Here is a 17,919-nt window from a genome sequence, read left to right as displayed (position 1 = left end):
GCAGTTTGTGGTTTTTTTAAGGGCTTTTAAGGGTAATTTACAAAGCTTGACAGCATTGTTTGGAAGATGTGGTTCTTAAATGAGCTGGCTACACTGTACATTTGAATGTGTAAATAAACCTTCTCCCCGACACAACTGTGCGGAACGAAAAAAGACTAAAAGGCTTCAAATATTTTCTACAAATACCGACTGATAAAAACTTATCATTCAGCCTTGATTTTGTGCTATTCACTGGTCGTTTACCTTGCTTCTCAATCAGACGTAAGAAAACGCCGTTAACTTCACATCCTCAATTATGCTAAGCTGTTTGTGGGTTTGTTCTGTTCATGTCGCAATGTTAATACGGTCATTATATAGCTGATTCTTGCATTAATGTTACAAAAAATTTGCTTAGAAAATATTACTTGCTCAATAATGACAATTTTTCCCAAATTTGACAAGCGTCTTCACAGAATCATAACCCATAATTTCTATGGTATCGGTCAAGTGTTATAATTCTATTGTAAGTATTAAAAATGTCTTCAGTTCCTTTAAACCTGAATCATGCGAGAAATAGCTGCGTCATTATCTTCATATATCAATAGCAATCATGCGGTTAAGGCTTAGTTATTATTTTATTGTACCTGAGGAGGGATATTCCGTCTAATACGACGCTCAGCCTTTGTAGATCGTACAAGACATTTGGTATAAAATTGCCTTCGCTGCTATGCGTTTTACCGGCATAAGAGGGACAATAAATATTTAAAGTCATGTACCACGACTATTTCTTAAAAGATAGCCTGGTCTATACGTTCATCTTAAAATCAAATCTAAGGCAATTCAAGCATCTTGATGTCATAGTCAGTGTCCATACTGGTCCCCGTCCAATATACACGGCGGCTAATGAGATGTGTATTGGACTGTTGGATATTTCGGACACAAAACAAAAGATCACGTAGAAAGTTTGTGAGGATAAAAAAAGACTCTGTCAGGCAATAAATCCATAACGTATCGTCGTTTCACATTTACGGGAACTCAAAATTCCCGTCGGGGCGAGAAACCCACCAAGGCTAGAGACCCGTCGGGACTGGAAACCATTTAGACCTGAAAAATCATTAGCGCTGGAACTGTGATGAACGCGGCTCAACTATGTTTCAAGTTGCCATGACAACCTACAGCTTCCATATGTCATGTAACCCTACACTATATCGGAACCAATAGCAGCTCACACATTGATCTCCAAAAAATAAAACAAAAAAAAATTAACAAAGAAAAATATACTAGTTTTTCAACGATTAAGCATTACCGCCGTTCACATCTTGTGAGTTCTGGGCTTTTCTTAATGTCATTTCCTGTAAATTTTTGCTTGAAATATGCATAATGAAATATGTAGATTAACTAGATACAAATGGACTTCATCAGGAGCCATTAATGATGAAAGCCTTTGAATTGTCTTAACACTTTTCTCGTATATAAAGTATATCTTATATTATATATTCTCTCTTTTTTTTTTAATCTAATAGCCGTTAATATGCTCTCGCGAAAAAGGCTCGTAAATCAACTATGTAAGAAAGTTCTTTTTTTATGACATGGCCAATTCTAGATATTTTGCCTCACGAAGAATATGGATAAAGTCGGTCTGCAGATTTGGATCTAATACTGACCGCTGTGCTTTTATGAAAAAAGAAAAAAACAGCTTTTTATCACCCAGCGGAAAAGACGTCACTCACACTTATGTTATAGAATTAGTACCGTTTATCTATTCTCACTGTTCATGTTTTTTTAATTATTTGATTGTAATCGCCGACTGTTGAATTTAACGTCAATCGCTCAGCGCAAGGTGACCTGGATCGGAAATGGAAGATCACGTTCAACCAATAAAATTATTGGTTTATTACACTAAGTAAACGTTTTATTGTAATTGTGTGATGAGTACGTGTTTTGTTAAACCCAGAGAAGGGAATACAAAAAAAAAAAAAAAGGAAAAAGCTCTAAAAAATGTGGTTTCGGAAAGGAAAAAGTACTAAAAAGTGTGGTTTATGCGCCCAGCGACCGGGAATGCATCGTAATCTCGAGACTTATCAGATTTTGTAGGCAGCAATCACGTATTCCCTACACGTAGACTACCTAATTTGTAGAAAATTTCGCTCTGACGAAGGGCTAATGCTCGAAACGTCAGCTTTACAATCTCTTTTCAGTGACTCATTCACTGATGTCAAATCAGTCGGTAGAATCAATTCAAATTATTTTGTCATAACCCTTAACTGAGAACGCAACAGAAACTTGCCCCCTTATAACTGCGATAAAGTCATAAATGGCGATCTTTGGCCATCTACGAGAAGCGTCTGTTTAAGGGTTATAATGTTCAAACTTCGAGTGACCCTCTGAATTCTTCGCCTGACCCTATGAAGAGCAAATTTTACATTCCCAGGGCTCTCACCTGTACAAAGAATCCTCTTGCAATCTCTTGATACTCCAAGCACCGTAAGTTTGAAGTTTTTTTAAACTCACCACACATTAAAAGTGCAACGATTACTTCAAAGTGCGACAGAGCAGATTGTCCTTCCTTTACTCGATTTCTAAGAATCTATATTGCCTAAATCTTTACAGCCCTAGATACTTCCTTTGGCTCTCCTTCTGTCTGCATGTATACGAGCTTGAACAGCACCCTCTCCTGAAGACAACACACATAATCAAAATGTACTTAATGAATGGCTGTGAACATTTCCGGTAAAGAATGATAAACTTAAAAATGACAAGGAAAATGCAAAACAAAAGTACAAAAGAGAAATAAAAGGGAATCGTAAATGAAAGAATGAATGGTATCAGGTGTGCTCTGACATGATCGCAAAGCTCAGGGACGAAGGAGATGGTTGATTGTCCCAAGCCGGAGAAACCTTTTTAACACCCGTAAAAGACATCGTCAAATAAGCAGCAGACAGTTCAATATATTGATAGAATACTTCTTAAATCTAGCGACACACCATATTTTGGTGCAAAGACGGTTTCTTAAATGCAATAAACTTCCCACAGTTGCAGAATCACCACTCATTTAAGATTAAGAAGGGAATCTCATCTAAAAGCACTACAAATGTGTAATAAAGGAAAGACACAATAAACGAATGCTTTGTGCACTTTGTTTCAAAGTCAGTTCCTAAAATCCTTTTAGTAATGGCCGTAAGTAATTGATTAATTTCTTCTGACATGTTTTGTTCATCAAAATCTGATTGCACTATGCCAATCAACTGGCAAAGTGAGACTTAAATTGCTGTCAAATATTCAATTAAAATAGCATTGTTTATACTTCATTACTAAAATTACCAATAGGAAAATAAAGTCGAATATCCTGAAACATCGTTTGTTAATCTATGCCACACAGGTCAATGGTGCTTTTCGCGCGCCCTGATTGGTTTGTTTGGAAGTGATGAAAGCTAGCCATCGACACTGAGGTGAATAGTCCAGTTAGCTTTTCAACTCAAACAGTCAAAACTCATACTTTTCTTGTTTTTAAGAAAAAAGAAACACGCGCTAAGACTATTTTTTCAGTTTGTTGACAAAATACATCAAATTTTTTGGTTTTTGTATGGTAAATGTATTCCAGTTGACGATTACTCAACGAAGTGGAGGTGCGAAGTGATGCAATTTACCTCGTCACTTCGTGACGAGATAAATGTGTACCACTATTCACCTTTCGCAAAAACCAGGCCAGAGCCCGATGTAACTTGAGCAGCCATGACTTGAGAGGTGGTTTTTAGTTTTTTCCCGAAATAGCTTATAATGAATTGATCTTTTTATTAGAAAATAAATGTTGTCGATAAGCTAAGAACATATGAACATACCATGATCTCTTTCCTTCATAAAGCGAAAAGTTGTGTAGTCAAGCTTCAGCCATGAAAATGACTACAAGAACACACACACGATTTGCCCATCTACAAGTTACATGTACGTATTACTAAATACTTTTCGAGTCGTAACTTCGCATCATTTTCCCTGATTTCTCTGATAGCGACCAGACGGAAGATGAATTATGTCATAAAAATTTCAGTGATGCAACTGCCTGGTTCAGCCGGATTCGGAGAGTGAAATTAACTTTGTTAACGTTTGCTGACTAAAAATGTGTCACGCAACCTGCGTGACATAAGTTTTAGTGTAGCCAGCTAAAATACCATAATGCTCACCTGATATGAAGTCCAACGAGATATATGAGGTAAAATCCTAATCGTAAAAAAGCTCAGGATGCTGATCGTCAAATATGATAAAATTCGCCATCGGGAATTTTCGGTCGTTTGAGTTTATTTCTTTTTTTTGTAGCCGCTAGCCGTCAATATCATGGCTAACTAGCATCAGTGTTTTACCATCTAAAGCTCTGCAATCTGTGGGCTGAGAATACGCGGATTTTGCTAAAAAAATCACTCATTTTGAGGGGGTTTTGTTTTTTTTTTTTAGTTGGAAGTTGCATATTTGTGTTATTTTTTGGACGCTTTAAAAAATTTCCTCGACATGTAGTGCTTTCGTTGAGCGGCCTATCGTATTTACTATATGTAAATAGAAAAAATGTCTCCCAGAAAGAAAGAAATAAATTTCTCCTTGCAGGGTGTCAACTCTCAATTCGTTCCGAACCCTCTTTACCATAACATATCAGTTTGAGAGACTAGGCACGTGCACAAAGGTAAATTAATTTCGTGCGCGTGTGCATATGATCAAGAGCTTGGTAGCCGCCTCGAAACGTGTAGTTTGTCACGAAAGTAAATTTTTGTAAATCATGTTTTAGATATTTATTTGAAGGAGAGCATGGTGTCCTTATCGTCACAGCTTCCAAAGCTATTTCGGCCATCAAATTCGTCTCCCTTTTCGATATTTCTGCAATCAAGGGCCATTAGTTCGTTTGTGAGCAGCAAAAGCCACGAAGGATATGGTAAACGAACTATCAGTGGCGATATGTTTGGCGGGAAAATTCAATCTACGGGTACATCTCATAGCTCATGCTGTCTTATTTTCGTTACAACATAGGTCGTCGTAGCTTCTACACATACTCTGCGGAGCCATTTCATCCTTTGCCAGGGAAAACGCCCGCATGGAAATCTCCAAAAGAAGCTGTGGAAGTGATCGAGTCAGGTGAGCTTGAATTTTATTCTTTCCACAAGATGGGCTTTCGTTTTCAGCTTCTTTGTGTAAAATTGTTGTTCAATTCAGTCGAAAACGACGTTATTCAAGTTGAATTATTCCAAGAAATGTTACTGAAATTTTTGAGAAGTAAAAGGAAAAAATCACTACCGAAGCCAATTAAAGTCGCTTCGACATCAGCAGGTACAGACTGAAGCTAATGTATACTGTGCAGTGATTTCGTGCGAAATCAGTTTTAATGGCACGTTATACAATTTGGTATGAAATCCCCTGCAAAGTAGGTGCTACGAAATATGCTACAGACGAAAGACTGTCACTCCCTTTAAAAAAAATGGAATGCCTGTCAACTTCCTTTTGTGGAGCAATGAAAGGATATGGATGACAACTGGTTATTTTTCTTTTAATTCCCGCAAAGTGAAGAGAAAGCTTGATGTACAGTATTACTGAGCTTATTCAGGGTTTTTCCAATGTTTAATTGTCTTTTTTATTTATTAGGAATGAAGGTGTTTGTGCATGGAGGGGCAGCTACCCCTCTACCACTCCTTGATGCAGTGGCAAAGAGAGGAAAAGAGGTTGGCCTAAAGAATGTTGAACTGATTCATATCCACACGGAAGGATCAGGTGAATTGGTGAAGCCTGAATATGATGGTGAGTAAATTTCGTGGATTCTGGCATCATTAAGTTACAGTGGGACACCCCCCTGGATAGAAGTGTTAATTGTGCTATAATGTCAAGGACATGCATGGAAATGGGAACAAATGCACATGGCAGACAAAGCAGTTTGTTTACAGCATCTGGTGAAACAGAGAATTAACTCTGAAGTGTAAATTAAAGTGCTATTTAAACCCATGAATAACCCACAGGGCGTTAGCCCTAATAAAGGGAAACAGGGAACCACACGAGGCAAAGAAAAAATCTTTTGACCTCGGTGGGAATCGAACCCACGACCTCCGGATTAGATCTACCGTTACTCTGCCGACTGAGCTACGAGGTCGCACAGAGAAAGTCGGGGACGATTTAGGATGGTGAATCGCGGCGAAGAGAAAGTAAGGGTACATATGAATGTTGTGCCGCGTAGCACTGGGAACACAAATGGTGAAACAGAGAATTAACTCTGAAGTGTAAATTAAAGTGCTATTTAAACCCGATTCCCACCGAGGTCAAAAGATTTTTTCTTTGCCTCGTGTGGTTCCCTGTTTCCCTTTATTAGGGCTAACGCCCTGTGGGTTATTCATGGGTTTAAATAGCACTTTAATTTACACTTCAGAGTTAATTCTCTGTTTCACCATTTGTGTTCTCAGTGCTACGCGGCACAACATTCATGTTTACAGCATCTGTCTGTTTTTAGTCAAGGATTCTATACCTGGTACTTCCATCAAATATTTTCCAGTTCTATTTGTTTCCCACATGATGGAACCACTTCTGATGTGGATGCAGGTGACCTTTTGACTGGTTACTTCCAGTCTTCTGCAGGTGTTGATGTCAACTTAAATATTTCACCTAATGATATTTTTTGCTCTACTCTGTTCAAAACCAAGCAATCACAAGAGACCTTAATGCTTAATATGGTGATTTACAAAGGGACAAGTCCTCTTTGCCAGACTAGCAATTTAGAAGAGAAGTTACCATCAAACCATGATGAAAAATCACAATCCTTTCTCATAAATCCCATTTTTCCTTTCTGAAATGATTCCAGGAATTTTCAGAAGCAACTCCTTGTTCATTGGAGCAAACTGTCGTAAAGCTGTCAATGAAGGACGTGCAGATTTTACACCTATCTTCCTTAGTGAGATTCCATTGCTTTTCCAGCGCAAGATAATTGACATAGACGTGGCTCTGATACAAGTAAGTCCACCAGACAAACATGGATTTTGTACTCTGGGTCCAAGTGTAGATTGTACAAGAGCTGCCATTCAGAATGCCAAATATATTATTGGTATGAATTTTTCATTTTTATGCCATACACACATTTATACTTGACATATGTTTTATTAAATATATATGTTATTCACCAGAAGGGAGGTTCATATTGGGGAAAACTGTGCCCGAGGTCTTGGATACGGTACACAAGACAGAGGGCACAGTTTTTCCCAATACGGACCAACCTTGGATTGTGAATAACACTTTTATTTTTTCTAAAACCTAACAAATGGTTATGAAATGAAATGCGATGGTTGTGAGCGGGCCAGATGGGGAGAACACTGCCCGCTTTTGGAACCAATCAGATTGCAGGATTTGTAGAATACTGCCTGTTCACAAACTGAGAAAAAAATAAAAATTACTATAAAATTTCATGTTATTTAATATTAACCTTCTAATTGAACAACTGCTCTGTTTTGTGTAATATGTTGGTCCTAAGGTACATTACAGAGACCTAATGCAACATTTCAGTCATACCAAATAATAACTGTTTTGAAGGTGCTGAAGGGTTTGTGTAAAACACTTCACTCCTAAAATCTCATCAGTAAGTTTCCTTACTGTATGCCAGATTTCATGATAACAATCCTCTAATTTATATTTCTCTTTTTCTCCTTACCGGTCTGCTTGATATTGTATTGACTGTGTATGGAGAAATTCTGTCTTGGTCACTCATGGTGGTATAAGAGTTAAAGGTCTTGGTAATCCATGAATAGAGAAAATGAAAAAGTGACAGGATCAGGAAATGAATTTTGTATTCATTTGTGCAGTATATCTGAATTTAGGGATACCCACTAAACCAATTCGTTTTTCTATAATAATATTACTGTTATATTATTTTCAAAGGTATTAAATGGAATTGTTACATAGTTTATAAGATTTTAGCATCACAAGAAATAGACAAGGAAATAAAAACATAAACTTAGAGCAGGATAAGCTGCAAGAATTCTGTATTTGATTAGATCATTGGTATTTGACTCCTAATTTGCTAAAAGATAAATACTGTTAATTTTTTGTATGATGGTGACAATAAATCCAGGTTGTTCAATGTGCATGGTAAATCTTTTAGTTTTTTTTCTTCTCTGACATGAATTATTCTCATTGACACATTGTAGGGCTTGTGAACCCACAGTGTCCTCGCACTCACGGCCCAGGAGGCATCCACCAATCCCATCTTGATGTGCTGTGTGTCTCAGAGTTTAATCTCCCAGAACTGAAGATTAATCCAGAGACTCCAGAGGAAGCCAAAATTGGTCAGTTAATTGCCGACGACCTTGTGGAGGATGGTGCCACTCTTCAAATGGGTCAGTGGAGAAACTATTCACTTGTAACTCACTGACTAATTACCTGCATGGGACCTGCTTGTTAAGCCAGTGGATACATTTACCCTTTAACTCCCAGAAGTGGTAAACATAACTTTATCCAGCAAACAGGTAATGAGAAAACTCAAAACATATCAATAAGAAGATATTATCTTGATCAACACCAAATTCTTGTAACCAATTTACAAGGAAATAAACAGCTACTAGAAGGGAGATTTAACCATCAGATCTTGGCAATTGAAGGGTTAATTTAACTAATCATAAATCTTAGGGCCTAAAAATTCATCTGGATCTTTCCATTAATTGCTTATAGCCCATGAGTTTGACTGGTGTCTAATTCCTCCCTATAGGATCACTCTTGAATTAAATGTAATGCCCATGACAGTAAACAAAATGATTACTAATTTAAGAAGCTCCTGATTGTCAAACAAATTCTCCTTGTCAGTACCATGGGAAATGTAAAGAGGGCAGTGAGGAGAATATGAATACCATTGTTAGGGTGTAAAAGGTTAACTTGTAGTGTTTTGTTTTCTATTTGACAACCCAACAGGAATTGGTTCCATACCAGATGCCTGCTTGAGTCGATTGATGGATCATAAAGACCTTGGCATCCACTCGGAGATGTTCAGTGATGGTGTAGTAGCTCTAACTGAAAGGGGAGCCATCACTAATGCTTTTAAAAAAGTGTTACCTGGCCGATGTGTGGGAAGTTTTGTGATTGGAACAAAGAAAGTGTTTGAATTCATTGACAATAACCCTTTTGTAGGTGAGTTGATGATTTGTTGATAAATAACTTGTGGATTTTGAAGTTTCAGGAAGTTCAGTTGATGATGTGGATACATTTCCTTAAATAACTACCTCACAATTTCCCCATAGCCAATAAACTCTTGTTGTTTGCAAAACAGAGAAAGATGAATTTTTGTCAGACTTGTACTGGCTAATAAGACCAAGCCCTTTGAGGCTTACCTTTAGATGCATCATTAACTTCTTTTTGTATCTTGTATGGGAATATAAGACACTTTGAAAGGAGAATCAAACAAACTATCTTAAGCTATTTTTATTAAGGTTTAGATACTTCCATACACCCTTTCAATGAGATCAGTGATTTTATGGAAAATGTTACCGTATATTCTTTTTGCAATATCTATAACTTGATATGCAGTTTATCCCCCGTGTAAAGAGTATTCACTGCAAAAATATATATTTACCTTGTTATACCATTAATTATCATAATGTTTGATGCAAAATTATCTATGTCCTCATTTTAATCATGTTTTCACTGTTAATTTTTGTCCTCTTAAAAGTGATGTTGGATGTTGGATTTGTCAATTTGGTGTCAGTAATTGCTCAAAATCCTAAAGTGACAGCTATTAACTCATGTATTGAAGTGGATCTCACTGGACAAATTGTTTCAGACTCTATTGGAACACGAATGTATTCAGGTAATCTACATAAAATATGTAAGGAGAGGGAGTGAGATCTCTGTGACCAAACCCTACTTGTTGTTATGCTGTAATATGTAGTTTTGTTTGTTTGTTTGCTGTTTGGTTGCGATTGATTAACATGGAGACACGCCATATTGCATATTACAAAGCGCCATTCCATTCTAGTAAAAAATACATGTAATAATAAATAAAACCATGTACACTCTTTGTGCGTGATTGGATTGATTTTGTTCGTGGGTTTTGATTAGTTTACGAATCCCTTCGGCATTTTTGAGTAACCTTACAATATTTAGCATCTTTTCAGGTGTCGGAGGCCAAATAGACTTTTTACGTGGAGCAGCTTTAGCACTTGACGGATGTGGTAAACCAATCCTGGCCCTAAATTCTGTTACCAAGAAAGGAGAGTCAAAGATTGTTCCTTTCTTGAAGGAAGGTAAGTCGAACGGGTGCAGGATGGTTACTAGACTTTGCCGTATTTTCACAGTTATTGACCTCCGGCATTAAGCGCAAACTTAGCGTTATGGACGATACGTTGGCTGTTTTATTTGGACATAGTTTGAATTAGCACGGGTTTTTACTTAACCTCCTTGAACTTACAACGTCAAAAGGATTTGAGGAAAACTTGAGGCAACTTAAGAAGAGTTTCCTTTTACGTTGCTGAAACGCACCTTTTGAATTTTTTCCCTATGCGCTGCAATAAACCCGGCAACATAAACGGTCCATTGCAGCCTTGGGTATGTGTGTCAGAAGGCTGCAATTATTTCACAAACATTGCTTAAGGAAGTTGTGTCAGTGTTTTTAAAAGCACTCCAAAATATTTCCTCCACTTTCCTCCTCGTTGAGTCAAATTCCTCATCACGGCTATCAAAGAATGAAGGCAAATTTCAATGCTTTTAGTTATTTCATTATTAATTATTTATTTTATTATATATTTATTGAGCCAGTTACCAGAGTTACTTCGTTCTTTTCATTTTGTACAGGTGGAGGCGTTGTGACAACTCGTGCGCATGTGCATTACATCGTGACTGAATATGGAATCGCTTACCTGTTTGGGAAGAATCTTAGGCAAAGAGCTTATGAACTGATTAAGATCGCTCATCCTGATCACCGAGAGTGGTTAGAGAAAGCTGCTTTTGATAGACTTAAATGCATACCATCGCCTGATTAAGGCACAAGTTCGGCACGCCAGTCTGGGACCGAGTCCCGTGTTTGACACGTGAGAGTTGAAACTCTCCAGAACTCTGGGTGAATCTTAACATCAAGTCGACAATCAGCAGAAAAGTTTAATTTACATGTACATGTGTTGTTGCTAAAGGTGCCTTTTTGAATTAAATTTCTTATATGAAAGACAGTAAGATTTGAGCTGGGCAAAGAAATAGAGAAAGATGTTTTTCCTCTTGTCACGAGCTTAGGACAAAGAAAATTCCATGAGGAATCGAACCTCAGACCTTCGGACTCCGCGCTCCGATGCTCTTCGTTTATATTTTATGGCAAAGTTTATAGTTCCATTGTTAAATTATCAGAATTACCATTGCAGAGTTATTACACAATACCATACCATGTCGCTTAAACAAAATTTATATCGTGTTTTGTTTTTATCGCACACTTGGTTTAAGGACAAAAAAAGCCTTAAATTGATCAATCGCAACACGTGCAAACTGAGAGATTCTATGAAATGAAGCTATTTCAAGTATCAAGAGTAGTGACCAACAATGCCCTTTCTGCAATAAACTTTCTTTTATTCTTCAATACATGAACAGAAGCTTTTTTCAATGAGGAAATAATCACGTTCCTCTGCTATTGTGCATTTATTGTAACATGATACAGCATCAACTGCAAATCGTAAGCATTTGTAAACCCTTTAACTCCCATGAACAACCAAGAAAGAAAATTCTTCTTACAATAAAAATACAAAAACATTGCAATATCAAGCAAAAAAGTGACGAGAATAAAGAAAACTATCAATTAGGAGATTCTTAATTGATCCAATACCAAATACTCTAAAGTGACATAAGAATTTTGTGGCGGACATCAAGGAGAATTTCTGATGAGATCTCGGGAGTGAAAGGATTATACAATTTTTTCGATACATAACTTACAATCAAATGTCAAATAGGGATGTCAATGTAATTCTTTTCCAAAGTGGTTGCAAGTTAGTGGAATTCCAGCTACCGAAAATAATAAATGTTCTATATCTTAAATATATAAAAATAATATTCTTTTTTTTTCGGAGATCAGAGTGTGAAGTAAAATCTAGAATTTACTCTTGCACACCTTTAAGATATTGGACAAAATTGAGTATTTCCCTGTTAATTTTTAAAGTTCCTGGTCGTTGTAGTTATTTACTTGATTAATATGCAAATGTTTGGAAAGCCCTTAAAAAGCGATAGATATCACTAAAGACTAAAAATACAAACAGAAGTGCAAGGTACGGCTCACACAGAACAAATAAGATGATATCTAACTTAAAGAGCTGAATCTTAAGAACCATACAACTCGAGGTGCATTTTTTCCAAAAAATATACTTTCAAAAATTATGCCGTGTAAAGGATAAATAATTAATCGAGAGTAATTATGATAAACATTTAAATGACAACTACTGAGATGTTCAGAGCCGGGGTCTTCTCGGCTTGAAATAAATTTTAAAGCCCCTATTTGGGGACAAAGGGTGCACCAATACACGTTTCACAGACAGAAACATTGCTTAAGGGAACGAGATGACCGTCATAACGATATCTCTTTCTTTCATTTTCTTGGGTTATGAGTGTTTATCGACTGCGCGATAGTTTCTGAACGTTGCTTTGTTAGAATTTTGGAAGTGAAAAGGAGAACGCACGCTTTTTCGTTGCGAACCAAGGGCGCTAAGCTTGGTCCTACTTGGTGAGTTAATCCTTAAAACCGTACTGAGAGTGACCAGAGTCTAATTTCTCCTTACAATAATATTGCTAAATCATTTATTAAGATCACGAGAATAAAGGAAATGATCACCAACTTAAGAAGCTTTGATTGATAAACAAATTCTCCTTGTCAGTACCAATGGAAATGTAAAGAGAAGAGTGAATAGAATATAGATCCCGATGATAGAGTGTAAAGGGGTTAACCTCAACTGCGCAGATTTCCATGACAAAATATAACTTATTATGCAGATAGGGTAACCCTTCTCGATTGTAGGTAAGGCATCTCTACCTCCGAGGCAGCCTTTCCTTATGCTCAATAGAGTACAACCTCTGCCATTTACATCATTTACATTAATTAGCAATGGTGACGACATTGACAACCAAAAAAAGCGGAATTTTTTTTTTGTCTCAAGCAAGATGAAAACCACGACATATTTTCCAAATTTATCGTATTTTTCACAAATCAAAGGTAAAGGCGGTCTTTTGAGAAGACTTTGGCTTTTTCAACAGAGAAATAAGAAAATGATCGTGAAAAAAGACATGAAGTCATCATATTTCAAACAAGGAAACTTTCCTCGGCATACGTCATCAAACCACACGCTTTAAATGTCATGGTCCAGTGAAGCCTGAAGTCCTACTTTGTCGATTGAGTTCTACGTTTAAACTGGAACGACAAAAAATTTTGACTTTTTTTTTTCATTTAAAAACACTCGAAAATTTTCTTTTGATCGATTACCAACCAGTGTAACGTTTCCCGTTTCTTTTTACCTTTGGAACGACTACAGTGGGCAATTAATTTATGACGTCATTGAAGAATAAAGAGGCCGATTTTTGGTTCCTCAGGAAGGGTGATACAAACTTAAGGCTAATTCTTGCCGGCAGAGGATGTTTCAGAATTCAGGATGTGTCCTTTTATGAAGTGAAAACAGATTTCTATCATGTTGTGAGATATAATTGGCCTCCCCGTCTACTGTTCTCAAAAGGCTCAAGTTGTTCTCAGCTCTGGGAGGCCTAAGTCTCCATTGATTTGTAATTAATTTAAGAGGTTACTCGCCTCCGCTCTAAGAACCTGCAGCTGGTGAAGACTAAAAGATGACAGGTGAAGGACTAATCAACTAAAACACTTACGCGCGACTATTTATCCAATGCATGTGACGTCAATGTATTACTTTCTTTGTTTAGAAGACGATTTTTTCTGTTCCTCAGCTGGTGGTACCATAATCCACATAGTTGAGGCTATATCATCCAAGTCGAAGTCTGTCACGTGAGTTTGTGTTTCTCCCAGTAGCCTGCCTGTCTTCATTGAACCCTGCGCATAAATTCGGAAGCGTAAACTGCTGTCCATTAATTCGTTGGCACTTACGCCTCGCATGACAAATGTCTCATTAATTGTGACATCGGAAGTTGCCTTCGTCTTCGTTTTAAATCGATATCGCTTCGACGGCATCAGGGTCAGATGGATTGACATTGCCGAAGTAGCGCTATTCGCGGAAAATGCCTCGGGGAAGTCTTGCACTCGGATGATGGTCACTTCTAATCTCTGGGCCGTCTGCGCAAATGCGACAGAAACTTGTAGTTTTGCCACACAAGTGATATCCCCTCGTGATTCCTTACGCGACTTCTTCCGAACGCGCTGACTACCGCCTGTATCTCCGTAAGCAGAGAGGACATTCAAATGGCTTGCAGCTTTGACAGCTTCTATAGACGGTCTCTCCCATTGAGTGAACTTCCTCTGAGGCGCAGGAGGCTGACTTGGTTTCTCAGCGAACAGGTCACCCAAGCTCCTGCTCTTGACGTATGGCGCAGGTCTATGCATTGGACGGTCATCACTCCTATCGCTTGCAGTAGTTTCTTGTTCAATGTAATCCACACTATCTGATTCGTCGTGGGACTCTTCCTCAAATGCGGCAGATTTTCCAAGTTCTGCATATTCAGCTTGACTTACACCGGCCAATTTATTACGATCGAGTTTACAAATATCAGAGTGGAGAATCTTGTACAAGATAAACACAACTACGAGGCATACTCCGAGAAATCCCAAAAATATGATCGCTGGTTTCGGAACTGAAAAGCAATCATAAAATGCAAATTAAACAGGAAAGACCGTTTATTGCGATTTTTCAACTTCCTAGCAAGCGACAAATAAAGGAAAATTAGCCAAATTTTTAAATATTTAAAAAGGGCCTCATTTTCCAGTCGAGTTTTATTCAACTTGCGATAATGATCGCTTCACAGAAAAAGAAAAATAAAGAAAAAAATTTTTATGACGGCTGACACAAGTTTTGATATACAAATACGCCCAGAGTGTTTTGACATTATCTCGGATATGGAGCTTTTATAGAATTTATCACATTAGTCAGAGCATGCACGTACTTTGTTATTTGAAATTTGGTTAAATCGCGAACATGCGTTTCAGATCTAGAATTTGAAAAGAATAATTCTGGATTTATGAATCGAAAGTCGGTTTTCATAAAAATTTATCATATTCATTTGGGTGGGCGCACCTTTAGATATTGCGTGTGACAGTCACTAAGATTTCCGTTTTTAATTTTGTCTTTAACCAAAGGTTGGTTACCAAAGAAATATCTGCTTCCTAACTTCTATTCGTAAGAGACTGCATTAAAGAAAAATTGACCGATTGTTGCTAAGCTTAAGATGTTGCCGCATGCAACAAGGAAAGAGATAAATGGAGATGGTGATAGATAAAAGGTGCAAAACGGACAAAATTGGCGATGCAAATTAAAGGAGAACGTAGAATATTTAACTTGCTTTCCCTGAATAGGAGACACATCTAACATTGGGTTAATTTAATTGTATTAAAAAACTTCCGAATGGCGTTTAAATAAATTTTAAAAAAAGTAGAAAGTTGAAGTGCTTTCCTTTAAGGGAAAAAAATTAAAAGGAAAAGATATAATAAATGTACAGCTACAGCCAAAAAGAAAATTTAGTAGCGAATTTTGAAAGAGGAAGTTTCTTGATCCAATTTCATATGTACACAGTTTTAAATTATCTTTGCAAATACATGTTTAAAATGATGTTTTTGCGCACGTTTACGAACTTTTAGCTTGCCGTATTGATTTGAATGATACAAACACGAAATAAATTAAAAGTTAAGGATGAAAATATACATATGAGACGCTGTGGCAGGTGAAGGAAAATTCGAAATTGAGTATGAGGACAGATATTACGAATGACATTGAACAAAATCAGAAAACATTTTTACCTGCCGGTATTTTCATAGCGAAGACAAGGGAAACCAGGCAAAAGATTGGAAGCCTGCGTTATGACACATTCAGCATGAACCGGTTCAGAGACATGTGGACTGCGATAAGAATATAGCCCCTCCGAGACTTGTTATTGGTTGACACGGGTTTTTGTCTTTTCTCGACAAATTCTTAATTATACAGCCAGCCAAGTCGGTCGTGATAAAGCGGCCTTAAAATGAATAATTGTAATCTCCTCGTAACATGTTATCTGATTTGAAAAATGGACGAGGGGTTGCGTGCAGTAATATAAACCATCGGGTTTTTGTAATTTTGATTTAATTTCAGATTTTAAGTTCTTTAGACAAAATGAACGTAAAAGGGTTTCCCTTGTGAAAGTCTATGGTTCATTAAGCTTGTTTCTTCAACTTTTTGTAGTTTTTTGTCAACAGCTTTATTTCATTGTTGTCAACCAATCTTTTGTCTTTACGATCCCGGAACTTTTCAAACAAAAGCTGAAAATTTGCATTGTTTCGTTGAAGATCAACTCCTTGCGTTTGCGAGGCAATACGGAGGCGTTTAATTATGACCACCGGAGGCAAAAACATCAGAGACACAGGCGAAATTTCAAGATTGCGGAAAATTTAAACGCTCGACAAGTAAACATTAGGTTCTGGCATATTCACCACATATTCCGGTCACAGGAGTATTCATTGCTCACACTCGCCCTTTGTAAACAAAGTTGACAGCAATCTTTTCCTTTCAGAATACGAAGAGAGTTTCAGAGTATTTCTTAAAATTAAAGAGAAATTCTAAAAGTGACCGTTATTGCCTGAAGAAAGGGCGAATACTTGAACCACTTCCTTTAGAATATTCATGAGAACAGCGCCAGTTTATGACTAAAAATTCTCGTTCATACTGCAAAATTTAAAACATATTCTTTAGGATGAAAAAAACATTAAGTGTAACATACTACGTAATTACAGGTGGAAAAAATTCAACTCTACCTGTGAACTGCTCGCTTGATGTGGAAGATGGATTTGATGTAGTCTCGACCCCGTAAACAGAATTGTAAGTGTTCAAATATATGGACGAAATAACACATAAAAGAAGGGCTCTCATCGTAAGAGTTTAGGCGACGAGAACATCACTTCGCTTTAAGGACGAAACTCCGTTGTAGGCAGCAAATTTCACCACGAAATATCGACGGCTCTTTCTCTAAAACACACATATGCATGTCATTAATCTGCCAGGAGCAATCAGCGGTTCTTACCAAGGGCTGTATCAGTGATTGAAATTCAAATATTACGCTTGTAATGAATGTTGTTTTTCCAAATTCAAGCAACTTGTGTAGCAACCTGTCTTTCGTTGTTAGTCCAATAGTTTAGGGACCCGACTAGCGAGTTTTCTCGCCGTCATTTCCAAACCGGAACTTTTCGAAGGAGTGAAAAAGCATGCGTATCACGCTGAATTATTTTTTTTGTCTTTTTTTTTTGCTGAAATTTTTGAATTGTTTAGCTGGCAAAGGTTACATCACAGCTACTTTGCATAACAGTTGCAACGACGTGCTTGAGTGGTTGATGACAGAAGAGCAATAAAAGTCACTATGAGAACCGAAACGCCATTAAATATTTCAAAAAGATATCTTTGCGGTGCTGTTCTTGTTAATGTTTTTTCTCTCTACTTGTCGCTCTGCGTCAAAAATAAATGCTGTTTTCACAACAAAAAACTCAAAACACTGGAATAAAGGAATATCAATGAAGACTGATTCATCGGTTAGAATTAAACTGAACATTCTATTTCGGTCGCAAACGAAGATGGATGTCTTATCAATGATGATACGAAGTGACACTTTTCTGCCCAAGTGCGTCATTACCAAAGGGAATTGAAATGTAATTTGCATGAACTTAGACTTTGTTTTAAAAGCTTTAGGAAGGCAATTTATCTTTACCAGATTTCCTGATATTGATATGATTCTTCTACCCTGAATATCAAATTTTCTGAATAAAATCCTTGAACTCCATAATTTAAA

The 17,919-nt window shown here is 37.2% G+C and overlaps 2 protein-coding genes across 4 annotated transcripts; one reads left to right on the top strand and one right to left on the bottom strand.

Annotated features, from left to right (window-relative positions):
* The first annotated feature begins 4,671 nt into the window (after nucleotides 1-4,671).
* On the top strand, nucleotides 4,672-11,998 carry LOC113672894 (succinyl-CoA:acetate/propanoyl-CoA:succinate CoA transferase-like). 2 transcript variants are annotated; one of them, XR_016188473.1, is made up of 9 exons: nucleotides 4,672-4,894; nucleotides 4,990-5,094; nucleotides 5,599-5,751; nucleotides 6,800-7,039; nucleotides 8,136-8,324; nucleotides 8,893-9,108; nucleotides 9,647-9,784; nucleotides 10,081-10,220; nucleotides 10,768-11,998. XR_016188473.1 is itself a non-coding variant. In XM_089212494.1 (9 exons), the coding sequence occupies exons 1-9, from the start codon at nucleotides 4,771-4,773 to the stop codon at nucleotides 10,953-10,955; spliced, it is 1,482 nt and encodes a 493-aa protein (XP_089068620.1). In that variant the 5' UTR covers nucleotides 4,672-4,770; the 3' UTR covers nucleotides 10,956-11,536. The 2 variants fall into 2 exon arrangements, 1 of the variants encoding a protein (XP_089068620.1); XM_089212494.1 differs by having other exon boundaries at nucleotides 10,092-10,220; nucleotides 10,768-11,536.
* On the bottom strand, nucleotides 11,506-17,399 carry LOC113672876 (uncharacterized). 2 transcript variants are annotated; one of them, XM_027189221.2, is made up of 2 exons: nucleotides 16,895-17,399; nucleotides 11,506-14,748 (listed from the first exon to the last, which is right to left on the bottom strand). In XM_027189221.2, the coding sequence occupies exons 1-2, from the start codon at nucleotides 17,007-17,009 to the stop codon at nucleotides 13,850-13,852; spliced, it is 1,014 nt and encodes a 337-aa protein (XP_027045022.2). In that variant the 5' UTR covers nucleotides 17,010-17,399; the 3' UTR covers nucleotides 11,506-13,849. The 2 variants fall into 2 exon arrangements, with proteins under 2 accessions (XP_027045022.2, XP_089068634.1); XM_089212508.1 differs by lacking the exon at nucleotides 16,895-17,399 and adding an exon at nucleotides 15,908-16,172.
* Between the last annotated feature and the right edge of the window lie 520 nt (nucleotides 17,400-17,919).

The sequence above is a fragment of the Pocillopora damicornis genome, chromosome 7 (genome assembly GCF_964200805.1).
Source record: "Pocillopora damicornis chromosome 7, jaPocDami1.2, whole genome shotgun sequence".
Classification (NCBI taxonomy): domain Eukaryota; kingdom Metazoa; phylum Cnidaria; class Anthozoa; order Scleractinia; family Pocilloporidae; genus Pocillopora; species Pocillopora damicornis.
This window is presented reverse-complemented; position numbering and strand designations above follow the sequence as displayed.

What these genes read in the sequence shown, in the direction of transcription:
- LOC113672876 (XM_027189221.2), bottom strand. Translation starts at nt 17,009, where the DNA reads ATGAGAGCCCTTCTTTTATGTGTTATTTCGTCCATATATTTGAACACT. An exon ending in ATCAAGCGAGCAGTTCACAG is followed by an intron (nt 14,749 to 16,894) that starts GTAGAGTTGAAT and finishes ATTGCTTTTCAG; the next exon opens with TTCCGAAACCAGCGATCATA.
- LOC113672894 (XM_089212494.1), top strand. Translation starts at nt 4,771, where the DNA reads ATGGTGTCCTTATCGTCACAGCTTCCAAAGCTATTTCGGCCATCAAAT. An exon ending in TGGTGCCACTCTTCAAATGG is followed by an intron (nt 8,325 to 8,892) that starts GTCAGTGGAGAA and finishes ACAACCCAACAG; the next exon opens with GAATTGGTTCCATACCAGAT. An exon ending in TGACAATAACCCTTTTGTAG is followed by an intron (nt 9,109 to 9,646) that starts GTGAGTTGATGA and finishes TCCTCTTAAAAG; the next exon opens with TGATGTTGGATGTTGGATTT.